The 17,234-nt window shown below is 43.4% G+C and overlaps 1 protein-coding gene across 1 annotated transcript in view; it reads left to right on the top strand.

Annotated features, from left to right (window-relative positions):
* The window catches only part of USH2A (usherin), a 4,817,015-nt gene that overhangs the window by 4,729,581 nt on the left and 70,200 nt on the right, over nucleotides 1-17,234 (top strand). Inside the window, exon 69 of the mRNA XM_069608572.1 lies at nucleotides 5,596-5,679. Within this exon, the coding sequence (XP_069464673.1) occupies nucleotides 5,596-5,679 (84 nt within the window). The remainder of the gene's footprint in view (nucleotides 1-5,595; nucleotides 5,680-17,234) is intronic.

The following is a 17,234-nucleotide window of genomic DNA, read 5'->3' as shown; positions in this document are numbered from 1 at the left end:
AATAAAAACACAATGGGCCTCATTACACGGACGGCGGTAAGGGTTTACCGGTACTGGTAAGGGCACCGGTACTGGTAAACCCTTACCGCCTTACTACGAGGTCCCTTTGTGGGTTGGTACTTTAACGCCTGCTGTTTAGCAGGCGTTAAAAACCAACCCGCAAAGGGACCAGGGTTCTAATTACGGTACTGCAATTTGCGGCACCGTAATTAGTGCCTTACCCATTCCCATAGAGCCCTATGGGGCAAAAATGGGAATGGGGAAGGGCAATGGGGGAAGGGGGAATTACCGCCCCGCCAACCTTGGAATAGGACGGTAATTCCCCTTTCCTCCAAGGCGGTGCCGGTATTTTACCGTCATGGACCAAGGTGCTAATAGCACCTTGGTCCTCCGCCTACTGTGTAATGAGGCCCATTGTTTGTTTAACTCATCCTGCAGTTCCCCAGCCTCTAAGGTCTGTGATAACAGGTGTTATAAGACATTGTAATGGTAGTCAACATATAGACCACAAACTGGTTGAGTTGGACTTGTCAGACTTCGAACCTGTGTTCTCTAGGCTAAATACAAACATCTCAGGCAAGGACTTAACTCAACAATTTACTGAATAGACTTAGTAACCAGACACCATCCGTTCTGCATGTGGCCGGATCCTCAGATGCCCATCTTTCTTACAGGCAAAGTTCCCAGATTCTGGCAAGAGTGCTGAGGTTCATTTTTTCTGCAGATGGGAAATTCTCAAACCCTGCATAAACCCATCCTTCTAAGCCAGTGGTCTTCAAATTTTTTTGGCCTTGGTCCCCCCTGAGCATAATTACGGCAGGCCCCACCCCCCCAAAAATGCAAAATGGACAGTATGTACAAATGGCTATGAACTATTGTGCGCTGTCACTGCACCCTACTCCCAATATAGTCCTTGGGCTCCCCCACCTTCTCCCATCACAATCACTGGGCTCCTTCATCCCACTCCTACCCAGTCCCTGGGCTCTCTCCACCCCATCACAGACCCTGGGCTCTCCCCACCCTGCTCCCACCAATATCCAGTGCTGCGGCCCAACCTGCTCCCACCAAAGTCCCTGGGCTCCCCCCACCCCGTTCCAAACACAGTCCAAGGGCCAGTGGGAGCTGGTGAATTTTTTAAGTGGAGGGGCATAAATATTTCCCACAAAAATGCCATAGCGACCGAGCGCATCGAGGGAGCCAGAACCAACCAAATAGATTTCGGTGGGTTTCCCCGTGAATTTTTTCAAAATAATGGGTTAAAATGTTATTTTTTTTTACATACATTTTTTTAAAAAATGGGTAAAAAGCCAAACAGTTTACAATTGGCGCTGAGGGGCCAAGGGGGAAAGCATGGTATTTTTGACTGGACATCTATGATAGATAAAAAAATACCATCTCTGTCCCCTGGGCTCCACAGCACGTCAAAAGGAGAGCTGATTTTGGCAGGTGGGTAGGGGCATTATGCAACAAAGGCATTTTTAAAATGCATTTATTGTACAACCCTCCTTCCGCCCTTACCCCCAATCGCCAAAATCAGCTCAACGGACCAAAACAAAGACACACACCTTCACACAGCAATCACTATCATTCATACGAGCATCCATCACCATACACTCACTCACAACACAAGCATACATGCATCCATACACATATTTAAATAAAATTAAAATAATTTACATAAATGTACCTCCTGCAGGGACCTGCACGTGGGTGCTGAAATGCCCCACGCCAGGTTGCTCTGTCCGTATGTGCGAGGAGGTGTAGGAGCTCCCCCTCACACATACAGACATACAGTGCCCCAGCCAGCATTTCCAATAAGCTATGTAAGGCCGGCGAAGCAAAACGCCCCCAGCCTTGCATAGCTTAGTGAGCATGTGCGGCTGGGCTACTGAACTGTCTAAGCCAACAGTTTCCACAGCAGTGTGAATTCATAGAACCCACCTTGGCTTTAGTTCACCTGTTTTATATCCTTGTGTCACCCCTCCCCCAAACATGTCCATACTACAGGTTGCATGCTGTCTGTCTTTGGTCGAAGACACAGAATAGGTTGTTCTTCTGAGTGACATGTTTTATGTCCCTTGCTGAGTGAATCCCAGAATATTTCCTTCCTACAGGTGACAGAATGTATTGCCTGTGTTAATTACATTAATCAATTCTTGTTTTTTGATTTTCTTAATTATTTTCTAATTGTGAGGCGTAATGTACTGGCACATCTGGCAGAGGTGTTGTCCTTGGTCCATACTACCTATGTATAAGTTAGGGATACCTTGCATGTGCATTTAGCCTGTCTCTGACTATGGTAGATTGAACAGGGAGTTGTGGAAGCTCAGCGTGAGTCATTAAGCTTACAACAACTCTCCCAGTTTGTTTCTCACAGCTTTTCGATCACTGTCTAAGCCCTGTTTTGGACTGGCCTACAGGGCACCAGGGTATTCTCCAAAGTGCAGCCCCTACATGCTAGCATGGGTCTGTTTTTTTGGTCAAATTGGGCCAGTATTTTGGCCAAAAAGGCCAGTTTGTGGAGTGTCCAATTCGTATGCATTGAACAGATGTTCTTTAAAACAGATAATTTGCAACATATTTTACGATAAAACTTCCCCTTGGCTTTTACTCAAACAGTGTATCAGAAAAGGAAAATATTGCTATTTTCAAATGTGGGTCACTTTTTCATTGATGCTCAAGCCAATTTTATGCACCAATCCATCCCTGTCTAAGTCCCAAGAGCCCATCCTTCTTGTAGGTGGCTTATTTCTCTGTCTCTGGTGAATCTCAAACTCCCATCCCTCCCACGCATAACAAGCTGGGTCCTCTCCCCACAACCAATGTTTCCTATAGAATGCTGGATGGCCACCTCTTTGCAAATCATCAGAAACAGCTTATCCAATGGAAAAAGAACGTGGGTTTATATAGCTCTTACGGGCACAGTAATGACACTTACTCTGCCCATGTTTTGATTGCCAGTGCCCATTCCTTCTACAGGCAAAAGCTCTTTGGCATTGAGCGAATCTCACACACCCATCCTTGCTACAGCTGGCAAGCTCTTTGTCCATGGGTGACTCTCCAGAACCCCTAAGACACTACAAAGGAAAAACATTTTTGTCCCTAAAAATATTCTCAGAATCCACTCTTCCTACAGGAGATAGTTTCACTACCTCTTTGAATCTGTAGAGCCATCCATCCTTCAAGTAATGAGTAATTTGTTGTCCCCGAAACTGGAAATTCCTCTGAACCCATTATTTCAACTCATTAACCTCTTAAACATGCTTCCTTTGAGTGATAAAATGCCCACAATCTAATAACAGTGTAAATGTAGTGTGTTGGACTAGTAACAAAACACTACACTGTAGATCTCATACCTCAAAAGTGACAATTTGCTTTCCATAGGCCAACTCCTAGAGTCCCTCAATCTTTCGGCTCACAGTCCATGGGCCTTGATGGATCTCCTTCACTCATGCTTTCCAACAAAATCTTAGCTAAATAATTAATTCATCCTAAGGCAAAGGCAGTCCTCACCTCACTAAATCCATCCTTCCTACATGCGACTGCTCCTTCATTCCTTCCTACAGGATGCAAATATGTCATCACTGTATGATATGATATGTTATGATATGGCATTTATAACACGCCTATACACAAGTGTTTCAAGTGTACACACCTAATTTGGTCTGCAACAGTGATTACACAGTCATTTTGCAAAGTAATGCTGCTAAGCCACTACACCACCACAGTCCTAAAAGTACAACTGGCAACATTGGACCCCCACAACATTTTAACTGTGGTTGGTCTCCTGCAGTAGAGGCTGCAGTAAGAATGCAGGAGGGACACAATAAAAGCAAGCACTGGATGTATCTGATCTCAGGCCGAGGAGCATGGATGATGTGGATGGGGTCTGTGTTCTGACCCATCCTGCTCCCTCAGCACCAGAAATGATCAGCCTTACAGGTTAGATAGGGAAAAGGGCAATGGAGTCTTCCGTCAGTCTTACTAAAGCGGATCAACCCATCCCCTTTGCCGCCTTTAGCCAAAGCTTCGTTTTGAGTGGTGGGACAGGATGTCAAGCAGACACTGCCCACACAAGAAAATAATGTAAATCTTTATTATTTTATTTCAGGGTAGTGATGGTATGGAGGATGCTGTTTATTTTTTTTCCCGTTTTAGGCAATGACTCAAAGTTCGAGTTGAGCTTGAGCCAGTCACTTGGCCTCAGCCATTACACCCTCTTCTGCCTCGCCCACCTGTAGCCACAGGATACTACAGGTGCACATAATAAAGCAATAATACCCACGATGGTGTGCTGAATTGGTCGATAACAGCTCAGGGCCTAAGTTACAGGCCCAGAGCTAAGTATGGGCCTTAAGGCCAAGACCTGGTGCTACTGCCCATTCTGCAGCCAGCCACAGTGGGCATTATTGCTATTAGCCTCCAGGGGCAAACCCCAAGTGTGTTTTGTGTAAAAACAAAAAGACCTGTGAATAGCGTCCAATCATCTGTAGGATGCCATTGAAAGGGAAGAGTGTCTCCGATTGGATAGAGCTAGTGGCCAGACGGTGGCAGTGCAGAGTGACAGGGAGAAAGAAGATGGAGACCAGAAGACATTCCTGGAAAGGTAAGGGAAAGGGGGCTATGCGGGTGGAGGTACTGATTGAAAACCAATAGCAGAGGATGTAGGGTGAAGCGGAACATGGGAGCACCCGAGAGGCATGACTGGCAGGCAGCACAGAAGCAGGTTAGAGTGAGCGTTTCAACCTGTGTTCCCTATATGCTCGTTGGCCTGCTTCCATTCCCTGTATTCTTATAAACAGTAGTCAGTGTTTGTGTCTTAAAGTGACATTTGAAAATTAAGAATTTGTTTACTTACAATGTTTTATCCTGAACTAAATTTTAAAGGAACACCTTTTTTTGGAATAATTTACACTCAACACAACATCATTCTCAAAGTAAATTAAGGTGACGGGCACTTGGCATTATAATAGGGTTTGGATGATACAGGAGTTTGTTTTGTTGGAATTATGAGTGATTTCAGAGCCCTTTTTTATTTAGGAGTGACATCACACTGCAAAATGATGCTTCCTTTTTTAAATAGTTCTGCTTTACATATATTGCAACCCTCTTCTCTCTCCTTTGTTCCCGTTTACTTTCCTCCTGATTCCTTTCCTCCTCTTTCCTCTATCTTCTCCTGTCCTTCTCCCTTCCTTTCCTTATCACAGCCAACTGCACCAAAATGACCATTGAAGGTGGAGTTGGGTGGAATAGCAGGGATGCAGCTGTGCTGTGGTAGAGGTCCTTCTGATTATAAAGTCCCTAATTACCTCTATGGGATTCCTAGAAGTCTCAGGAGGAAATATGCAATTTTGTGACGTCAACTGCAGCGGCTGTGCCTCAACAACTGAGATCAGCGAGGGCCCTCCATTTTGTATTCTATCCTTCACCCTTTCCGCCTTCCCTCTCAGTCAGCTCATCAACCTACTTCCTTCCAGACCTATATTTTTCTTTTTAGTTTCCTTTTTCCGCAAAGCCAATAACCGGAAAAGAGGAGCAGAATGGAAAATGAACTATGTAAGTATGTTTAATCTTGTTCGTTGGTTTCTTTTTCAGCCTTTTTCTTTCAGGTGACCTGCACAACCGATGTAGGAAGTGTTAGTACACCATTGGTGAAATACAGCACTGCAACAGGACTAGGTAAATATACTACAGGAGTATATTTTTTTTCTCCAAAAATGTATGTGGCATGTTTCTAAAAAGAGCAGCTGATGAAAATTCAATGTAGAATGAAGTTGTCACCAGACCAGATTAACTCTGTGTCTCGGGTTTCTTTTCATTTCTTTTCAGGAAAATATGTTTACACTGCTCAAACCACCATCATTTAGAAATACCATGTCTACATGTTGAAAGTAGTCTTGGATGGCCAGGGTTGGCTAAGATTTAGAGCACTCAAGTGTTGCTGTTGTAAGTCTGAGGTTTCTGAGTTGAGCAGGTGCCTCATATTTACTAAGCCCTTATCTCTGTTGTGGTGCTTGGCCAATATTGCTAGTGTAAAGGGTCTCCAGATAGAGTGACACCATTACACTCTGGATAATGAAGGAGCCTACATATATTAGTGAATGAATCTTCCCATGCCCATGACACCAGCAACCCCTTATGAGATACGCTAGCAATGCAGAGGTCATTTAGTCTTCTGACCACCTGCCAAGAGAATTGGCTATGAGACCTTATCTCCATGCTTCTAAAGGAGGCTGTGGAATCCGAAGGCTGAGCAGCAACTCCTTCCATTGAGATTTGCAGATCTACAAGAAGGACATAGAGAGATAAGTGAGATTACAGTGCCCCATTCCAACAGCAGCTTGTGATGTCTATTAATTCCTAGGTTACTTAAATGACAATCCTCTTGTTACAGAGGTAAACTTTGTTTTTATAATTAATGATGTCAATTTTAACATGCAAATCAGTGCGATGTGTATGCTCAGAAGATTACCTCCATTTCACAATCTGTACAGCCCTTCATCACAATCAGACTCCTCCAAATAAATTAGATTGATTAAGTGGCTGTGAAAAATCAGGTACCTAATGTCAAATTAAATAATGCATGTTGAAGTTGTATCTTTTAAATAAGATGGTGGGGATAACATATAGTGTAGCTTTTTCCATCCGCTCTTTTGAGTAATGGGTTTGACTGGACTGATTCTTACAAATCTGACATCATCTTTGTAACAAGACTACTATGTGTAAGGAATATGATACTTCTTTCAGAGAGCATCTTCCTTCAATAGATATTAAAAATTGGAAATAGCTTTACAATGCAAATGGTGCAGGGTTGACACACGTATACCTATGTTCGGCATTTAGCCAAGCTCGCTAAACATTTGGGAGATTTGTGACTGCAAAAAGGTAATCCTAACTGGATTATCTTGGTTATATTGTGGGCAAAATGAGAGGGTAGCCAATATCAAGGAGACATATTGAATAATTTAGTGTCTAGAAAAGGCTTCAAGAAAATCCAGAAATGTTTTTTCTATTTGTTTTTTTTATTGAACATTTGTATGGCGTCTATACAGCAAAAAGTGTTTCCAGGCACCACAAAACTAAGGGGAGGGGAGAAAGAGGAGTTTAAAAACAATAAACGGTCCTACTAGGCCTTGTGACATTCGGTTTGTACAAGTTCAGCAAACAGGAAGTGCGGGGGGACAGGTCGAAGGGAAGGGAAGGTGAGGAGAGGGGGAGGAGGAGGGTGCAGGAAGGAAGGGGCCTCAGGGGCTGGGTAAGTGCTAAGGGGATTCCGGAAGGCAACTGTGCTGGGGGACGGGATAAGGGTCAGCTAGAACGAGAAGTGGGGGTGGACCAGACTCAGTAGTATAGTCAGGCAAGGGTGCCCAAAGGCAAGTGCTAGTAAGGAGGTGCTGAGGAAGAATGGACAAGGGAGAGCCTTCCCCCTGTATGACTCAAAAAGGGCCAGGTAGCCAGTTACAGCAGCAGGGGTGATTTTCAGGGAAGGGGGAGAGGGAAGGAGGAGGAGAAAAGGAAGGTCTTGAGAAGCTTCCGCAACTTAAGGAGATCAGGCTCAAGTCTGAGAAGGGCGAGGAGGTCATTCCAGAGGGAGGCACCTGGCAGAGACAGAGATCTACCCCCCACTTTCTGCTTGGAGAAATGTCTGACCTGAAGTGAGTTCGAGCTAGAGGACCAAAGGACTCTAGCAGGGAGGTATTTAGGGAGAGAAAGTTGGATGTAGCATGGTCCCAGGCTCCAGAAAGCCTTGTGGATGATGCAGAGGGTCTTGAATTTGATCCTTTCAGCCACCAGGAGCCAGTGGAGAGACTTTAGGGCTGAAGAGATGCAGTCCCTAGGCTTGAGGTCAAGGATAAGTATCACAGTCCTATTAGGTTTTCATTTCTCCTTTGTTTTAGCCTCTGCAGCCAGGCCTCCTGTGGGCCTGTTTGAATTAACTCTGATTAGTATGCGAAGCTGCCACCAGCAGCTAACAAAAAAAAGGGTGTATCAATGGAGTCTTTGTTAGTTAATTAGGCTGCCATGGCAGGATGAAGGTTTTGCCTTCCCCCTTCTAAGATGCCTCAATGTACTCTTGGCTGTCATACTCCAACTAAATATGACAGGGTGGATGCTGTCTGTGGGCTGTGCCCACCCAGAGTACACAGGTCTATGTATATGTCATGCAGTGAGTATAGGAAAATGTGTGCAGATTAGCACCACTCTGTGTTCTGGCTGGGTACAAGTTCTGGAGCTTCTGGAGGGTCCTCTCTTTTCAGTATCTCCCTCTGTTCCCTGGGAGATATTTAATGGAGGGATCTTGCTTCCCTCTTCGCAACTCCTGGCCTTCCTTCACTGGCGGTAGCTGTAAGGCAGACTGTGCCTTCAGCCAGGGTCCAAATGAGTTCTTCTTGTCACTCCCTGCAAAGTCTTCAGATGATCTGCCCAAAAGAGGGGCACTGCCCTGTTTTAAGGCCAAATGGGCCACAGTGTAGGCTAAGCCTACCTCAATGAACCAATCCTGGGTCCCCACCAACAATCTCCTCTTTGCATTAGGTCATAACCAGAGTGCTTTCTAAAAGAACAAGGTAAAGGGGGTGAAGGGGTGCAAACATGTAACACTGGGCCTGTTTGAATTAACTCTGATTAGTATGCGAAGCTGCCACCAGCAGCTAACAAAGGAAAGGGTGTATCAATGCAGCCTTTGTTAGTTAATTGGGCTGCCATAGAAGAAAGAATGTTTTGTCTTACCCCTTCTGAGATGCCATGATGTACTCTTGGCTGACCTATTCCAACTAAATATGACAGGGTGGATGGTGCCTGTAGGCTGTGTCCACCCAGAGTACACAGGTCTATGTATATGTCGTGCGGTGAGTATAGGAAAATGTGTGCAGATTAGCCCCACTCATTTTCTTGAGGTTTATCTGCTATCATTCAATTTCATTTAAAATTTAAAAAAAAACAGGTGAGCGCACACCCACCATGCGGATAGTCAAATCTCTCTCCCCCAAATAGATGTAGATTATGCTCACCAAGTGTCCATGGAACTCTGTTTTACTGCACCCTGTTTGGGGTGCTTTATGTAGGATTTACCCAGATCTTACTTTATAACATGACATCTCACTCCATAGCATCTCGCTTGAATCCTGGCTTGCTGTTTCTGCGACATCATAGTGCACAGTACAGTTCAGGGTTCATAGTATTATAGCGTCATGAGTCATGGTTAGTAGTGCTTTGTAGCATGATTCAGAGTTCAAAGTCTCTTGTGTCGCAGTCATAGTTTATATCTCCTCACTCATTCATCACTATAACCCCAGAGAAGGTTGAATTATGTGAGCTTCTATACTTTACAATGCACAATGTCTCTCTACAAGAGATTGTCATTCCACTATTCGGATAGCGTTTCTATTATTCCAAGGATATGGCAAGACTTGCCAGCATTAGATGATTGAAAGCAGCATGAATGAGCAATGCAGGTGATATGCGATGAAAAATAAAAAGATGCATGTACGTTTCAAGAGGAGTTTCAGAGAGGGAGTTGAGAAGAAGAAAAGGAAATTGATGGAGGTGCAATAGAAGAAGAAATCTGCTATTATAGGATGAAAAGAATGTCAGTCTTATATGGATTTGAATGAAGGAAATGTGCCGACAACCAGGACTGTATAGCTGTTACACAAGCAGAAAGGGTAGCAGGAACAGAATCAGAAAAAGAGGGAGAAGAGAAAAAGATATGCAAGTCATCAGCATAGAAATTATATGATTGATGGAAAAAAGAGATAATAGTGGAAAAGAAAGGGACTGTGAATTACTCTAATTCATTAGTCCAAATGAATGTAACATTTCTAGGAGACTTAGAAATGTGGTTGGAAAACGCTAGGCAGAAATTCCCCTAATTCATTAGTCCAAATGAATCTAGCAATTCTAGGAGACTTAGACATTGATTGGGAAACGCTAGGCAAGAATTCCCCTAATTCATTAGTCCAAATCAATCTAGAAATTCTAGGAGACTTAGACATGTGATTGAAAACGCTTAACACAAAAAAACACTGATCAGTAGTCTAGAAGATCTACACTTGTTGGAACTTGTTAAACCAGGACAATCATTAGGTGATCATTTCAGTACAGACCATCACATGAACGTCTGCCATGTTCGACAATTGTGCTAGATTATATGTCAAAGTAGTACAAAAACCTTTAGAGAGGGTCCCTTTCACACTCATGAGACAGTCATGCGACTGGATGGGACTTGCACCTGACAAACTCTTAGATTGTTGATAGAATGGGCCTATCCATTGAACACACACCTAGATGTTAGCTGTGCATATGAACAATTACTTGACTGTGTAACACAAGGTCTGGAGGGACTCGTCGATTTCACTTATATAAGAGCCTCAAAACAAGGTCTTACTTTAGAAGGGTTCAGACAAGAGCTCAGAGAATCTAGGAAGCACACGACATTGCTACAGTAAAAATGGTGACAGGAGGATAGGCCAAAACTGATGAGATTTACTAGAGGTATGAAAAGAATACCTTAAATGTCAAAGAAATTACATTCAGGATCGCTGTTCTAACGCTAATTCACCTAAAAAAAGCTATATCGAATTATTGCAGAGTTATGTAACCCTCAGGTTCTAGAAAAAGTGAGTAAGAGCACTCGAAAGCTCTGCTGCAACATTGCAAACCATGTCAATGAACACATCACTAAAGTTCAAGCAGAGCTTCCTAGACAAGAAACAGAACATTTTAAACATAAAATGGCACCCTTTTTAAATAGAAAACCCAGCATTTTAATAGAAAGTATTGCCTCTCTGAACATTACTACACATTACCGGCTTGGCAACCAGGTGGATTCTAGAAGGTACTCAGGCTCCACAGCAGATTTCTGTCCAACTGCCTTTTTCACAGCGCTACTCAAAGAACCAATTCTGGGCAAGACAATGCAAACTATAATTAACATCTCGCTAGCCTATGGGATTGTTGGTAACTGGGGGGAGGGCGCTAGAAGTGTCATGACTATGGGCTATTTAAAAATGATACACAAGGGGGTTGTCCTGACCACTGTGTTATTTGGCATAGTTTTTTTATGAACAAGGTTCAGTTTACCAAAACACATGAGCTAGGTCACCCTCTAGCCTGGCTAAATACAACCAATTGTATTAACTATTAACTATGTTTCTTTGTTTGGTTGTACTATGCAATGTTAGCTATCATAGGTGATGGTAATGCACTAAATTCTTTATACATCATTAGAGCAAATTTGTGCTTAAACAAAATTGTATTACCTTTTCAGTTGCCAAAAAGGTTTTTGTAAATGTTTTCAAAAAAACCAACTGCATGTGGTAAACTGAACCTTTTTTATAAAAAAAAAAACTATGCCAAAAAAATTCAAATGCATGACTATGAAATGCATGCACAGCGAATGAAATAAGAGCTGTACCTAGTTTCTAATTTTGTCTGCACTATCAATTGATTGGTTGAAGTACTATTACATACTGAAGAATTCAAATGTGTGTTAAATGACAGAACAGGTTTACATTAATTAGAAAGTAGACCGGGAAAACCCAGTGGTCAGGACAACCCCCTTGTGTATCAAGCCTATGGGATTGTGCCAGTGGTCTTCAAAACCTTTTATCAGGAAGCTGTAAACAGAGCTGAAGGATGTGCTAATTTCAGACTGATCCACACACACACACACACCTCACTGTTTCCATAAAAACCTCTGAAGCATATTGGGGCGAAGTAACTGTAGGGTTTAATGTGATCTAGTGATTTACTGGATTGCGGTCAGGCAGGTTGCTGCCCACGTCATTGGGCACAGGTGGTTGGTGCATCCATCTTAGTGGATCTGGGAAGATAGGTGAATAAGATTGTGTCTGATCACAGAATACACACCTTTTCCCACACTAATCAGCTCTCAACTGGCCTGTTAGAGAGCCAGGGAGGTTTATAGTGGTGACAGGCAAGCTCTTTTAAAACTGTATAACATACATAGCTTTATTTTATTCATCCAGTGGCCTAAAAGTACTTATGGGTATGTCCAACTCGTGATACCCTGTGCAACAATGGGAATCGCCTCATGCAGCATTTTTTAAATGTGTGGTGGGGAGGGTGCAATAGAGAAGATTTGTGGAGGCAAGAAAATAAGTATTCAGTGTGCATACATCACGATAATGGCGAGGGCGAGAACAGGTAGCATGAAAAGGCCACAGACTTTGCAAAGGGAAGCAGTTGACTGCTAGGAGTGAATGGTTTGAGGAATGCTTAGCAGAGACTATAATGGCACACATGATAAAGCATAGAGAGGACTTGTAGATGTGAAAGATGTGAGAGTTTGAAAGGCATGGCTTGAATCAAGGATGGCTAATAAGATCAGACTTCCATGCAGGGCGTTATTCTGCATTCCTCACGCTTTCATGTGCTGTAATAACAGCCCTCACTATTACCCCACTTAATGGCCCTCATTTTCTCGGCCTTGGATGGATAAAAGGTGAGCGGCCAGGATTTAAACTTGCAAAGTGCATGTCCCCCAACCCCCTGTGTTGGGGGTGAGACCTCAACTCGCGGGCTATCCGTAAGTAAAAGAGAAGGTAAGATTGAGGGGGTAGTTGGGGGATACATATTGAACTGTGTAAGATCTCTGAAGGGTTCATCCATGGAGTAGGCCTCTAAGTCATTGTTCACTGCCAGGACGTATGGAAAAAAGCCAGGAATGGTACAGGGAGCGGAGGAAAGTAGATGATGACCTCAAGGGAGATAGTGTTTCCTGGAAAATGCAATGTACATGAGTATCATAGTGTTCCACGCGGCACCAGACTTGGTGTCCACATCAGTTGTGGCAAAGTTATGCTGGAGTCAGTCTCGAGTTTCAATATGAAGTCACCAAGGAGTTCTGTGTCTATGTTAAGGAATGGCCTTGTAGGCCATGTTAACTTATGAAGCCGGGGAACTCCACCGTGACTCGTGATATCTTTTTCACGCACGCTACAGGGGTGACGCTGCCCTTCAGTACTTGGTGCCCTACACCCTATGAAAAAAGAAATATTGCAGGCGCAGGAATGTAGGAAATATTTGGGGTCCCTAATGCGGAAATAAAGCAACAAGATATGAAGCATACAGCTTCTGAAAAACTGTTTTTAAGATGTTTCTTGTGAGTCACTGACTGGTCCTATTTTCAAAGTCGTGTTAACATGCAGATAGATGCCTGCTCCCCACTGTCTGAATTCCCACCAGTGCACTGAACAAAAAGAGGGGCATACATCCTTCATCATGACCAAATGGCAGTGGATTTACAGAGAAATCCAGTTCCTAGTAAAGGAAGCTAAAAAACCCGCCCACTGATGGTAGAAGAACACAAGGAATGGTCTGACGAATCTACTTACTGGGTACCAGTGGTCGAGGAGTGAATATCGGTTTCTAAACCATCACACCTCTAGTGCAACAGAAGGGAACTGAACAGATTGGAAGCACAAGTCAGTTATAAACCTCCTTGTCCAATTTTGCTAGCGTGGATGGAACAACAGGCTTATCTGCAAAAGATTGTAGATCGTTAGTTATTTGCAAAACAGGGAAAATACAATTATTACCCAATTATAAAAGGAGTGTCCAGTCAAGGTTGTATTAACAATATCTACTTTATTAATCACAGCAGACAGTCTAACAACACTGCGAACTACAACCCACCCTGTAAAGGAATGCACAGGACAGACAGTTTCAAAGAAGGAAAAGGGATGTACTCTGGATACTGTCAAGGAGTGGAGTCGGCATGGTTAATAGCAACAACAGTTTGTTAAGGTTTCTTGGCTTTAGCACAAAGGGAGCAATGGTTACTGAAATGTCTCTAGGGGCCTTCTGGGAAGGACCAGGGGGACAGAACCACAATGTACCTTGCGCTGTAGATGTTCTTGGTGCTCGACAGGATTGAGTTGACTTCAGGGCGCTTTGCAGGCTTCTGTGACAGAGTTCGAGATGGGAGTTGCTGCGGGTATCAAGCGGCATGATGGTTCAGTGAGCCAAGGTGGTAAAACAACTGCAGGCTGGCCTACATCGTGGATTAGGGTCAGGAATCATTGCCACAGTGCTGATCGGTGGTTCTGAAACACTGGTCGAGACATCTCAGATGCCTTTAAGCAACGGCAGCTTGACAACGGTCAGCGGTTGTGGATTGAGTAACTCGGCTGGCTGAAAAATGTCCTTCAATCCAGAGGTCTGCAGAAGGCTCATCGCGGAACTTCCCCCATCTTCTTCAATGGGCTTGTGTTGTACTTTAAGGCGGACACCCCGAAGCGAGGAGTGTGTTGTAGGCAGCTGCCATGTCCTTGGTTGAATGTTCAGAGAGACGTTCTGGCACTTCCTATCCAGGAAGCTTGATGCAGAGCCTAGCAGGGCACGCTGTGCGCTGGCTTGGTACCAGTTCTGGAGTGGCCGGAGGGTCCTCTGAGTTCTGTATCTCCCTCGGTTTCCTGTGAGATGTTTAGGGGAGGGATCTTGCTTCCCTCCTTGGATATCCTGGCCTTCCTTCGCTGGGAGAAGAAGTGAGGCAGACTGTACCGTCAGCCAGGGTCCAAGATTGAGATCTCCTTTCTTAGGTCTTGTAAAGTCTTCAGATGATCTGCCAAAAGAGGGGTTTGGCCCTCTTTCAAAGCCAAGTTGGCCACATTGATTGGTGTAGGCTAAGCCTACCTTAATGAACCAATTCTGGTGTCCCTATCAACAATCTCCTGCATGTGTGAGGTCATAACCAGAGTGCTTTGCAACAGGAAAGCTAAAGGAGTGAAAACAGGGACATGATGTGTCGCAGAACTAAAATAGCAGAATCCTTCTTTCAACAGAAAGAGCTCTGGACTCACTGAGTTGTGAGAATAAGTCCCACTAATCTTCCTGTCTGTTGTTTTCAAAGAGTCTCTCTGGTTAATGGTTCTCACTGTGTGGTCCCTGTTAAAGCGGCAAGTCTCCCTTGAAGCTGCAGCAAGACCAAACTCTCTGGCTCCTGCAAACCACATTCTCGTATTTTATGAATCGGGTCCCTCTAGAGGGTGGACTACTGTAAACAGCCGATCCATACATGACAGTTCACTTGTTATTGATAATGAGGGTGGGAGCTGGCTTCAGGTTAATACTACATAGAGGTCAAGCCAGCGGAAAGACCAAAAAATTCACTCAAAGGACATCATTCAACCATGTAGACAAGGAAAGAGGCTCACCCAGCTGCCCAACAGATCATCATACATAAAACAAACAATTAATTTGCAAGATTATATTTATTTGATACAAATAGAGTCTTAAAAAAGTATTAAATTGTCTAAAGCTCTAGTACAATATACAAAATTGTATCTTACAGTTGACTAAAAAGGTGCATACTGTTTGGAGTATTAATGTCAAATAATGACTGCTGCGAAAGGTCGCAAGCCAGTTGATCGCATGAAACCTAAGAATTAATCTGGGCATGCCGTGGGTGGTGCCCCAAGCGAGTGAAGGGAATCACTCAAGTGGGGGACCCCCAGTCGCTCTGACCAGACTAATTATGTGAACAATCAAATAAATACCAAAAACGCAGTCAAAATAATATTGAATCCAGAAAACCAAACAAAGAAGGTTTCATTTCAATAATCAAATCAGGAACACAAAAGACCAAACTATGGAAAGGAATTATATTCAATTCCAAACAAGAAACAGTAAAGCAGACACACTAAAATCTAACTATGGGATGCTGTGCATTGAAATGAAACCTTCTTTGTTTGGTTTTCTGGATTCAATATTATTTTGACTGCGTTTTTGATATTTATTTGATTGTTCACATAATTAGTCTGGTCAGAGCGACTGGGGGTCCCCCACTTGAGTGATTCCCTTCACTCGCTTGGGGCACCACCCACGGCATGCCCAGATTAATTCTTAGGTTTTATGCGATCAACTGGCTTGCGACCTTTCGCAGCAGTCATTATTTGACATTAATACTCCAAACAGTATGCACCTTTTTAGTCAACTGTAAGATACAATTTTGTATATTGTACTAGAGCTTTAGACAATTTAATACTTTAAGACTCTATTTGTATCAAATAAATATAATATTGTAAATTAATTGTTTGTTTTATGTATGATGATCTGTTGGGCAGCTGGGGGAGCCTCTTTCCTTGTCTACGTGGTTGACTGATGTCCTTTGAGTGAATTTTTTGGTCTTTCCGCTGGCTTGACCTCTATGTAGTATTATTTGTTGCTTCCATTCAGCCAGCAAAGTAGGGGAAACCCATTGTTTGTTTTGCTGCCAGCTGGCTTCAGGTTGGCACAGTTACATATGAAAGGTTGTTGGGTTTCCTGTCTCCTTTGTTAACCTTTGAAGCCAGGCTCCATGTGGGCCTGTTTGCAGTACCATCTATTGTTATGTTAATCGCTGCCACCTGCTGCTAATCAGGCTGGCCATGGCAGAGGGAAGGTTGGCCCTCGCCCTTCCTGGAGATGACATTGTGCAGTTCTGGCTGTCACATTCCAACTAAATGTGACAGAGTGGTAGTGCCTGTAGGCTCTGTCCACTTAGAGTGCATGGGTTTATGTGTTTGTCGTGGTGTGAGCATAGGAAAATGTGTGTGGATTAGACCCACACATTTTACTGAGGTTGGTCTACCATCAATCAATGTAATTAAAAATGTCAAAAAGCCCATGTGAGCGCATGCCCACCATGCAGCTGGTCGAATTCCTCACAAAGGGAATTGCTGATGGAGATCCAGGTACTTAATAGTGCGCTTAAAAAGGTCAGACTGTTGGAAACGCACAGGAATATAGCTTCAGTTTGATCTGTGGAAGGTCTGTAAGCCTTGTCTTTCCCTACCCAGCCCATACCCCGTGCATGTAGTCCCTACTATCCCCTCTCAACATAACCTTACAGTGCATCTTTTCAACTGCCTCCATATTAGTGTGTCCAAGTATTGTATGCTCTTGGTGTACAGCACTCTGTTGTTTCCCTGCTGTGTTCACACGATCATATTAAACCAATGTGTGCATACATTTGCAGCAGTTGTATGAATGTCAGACTCCAACCGTAATAAGTTATTACAGAAGTGATCTCACGTTCGTATTACAGGCGAGATGTGATGTCCCGACAATACTGCAAAAAGGGAATTAGCTACAGTTTTAAAGAAAGGCAGACCATCGCTCTTATTTGTCACATATATATTGCATCGTATATAAAACAGGAAAGAAAGGAGTATAATGTTAAGGAAAAAGCATCCAGACATTGTAATATAATAAAATATGTTTTTTAAATA

The sequence above is a fragment of the Ambystoma mexicanum genome, chromosome 4q (genome assembly GCF_040938575.1).
Source record: "Ambystoma mexicanum isolate Mex_15411 chromosome 4q, UKY_AmexF1_1, whole genome shotgun sequence".
Classification (NCBI taxonomy): domain Eukaryota; kingdom Metazoa; phylum Chordata; class Amphibia; order Caudata; family Ambystomatidae; genus Ambystoma; species Ambystoma mexicanum.
Note: the sequence above shows the minus strand (reverse complement) of the source record. Positions and strands in the feature narration are given on the sequence as shown.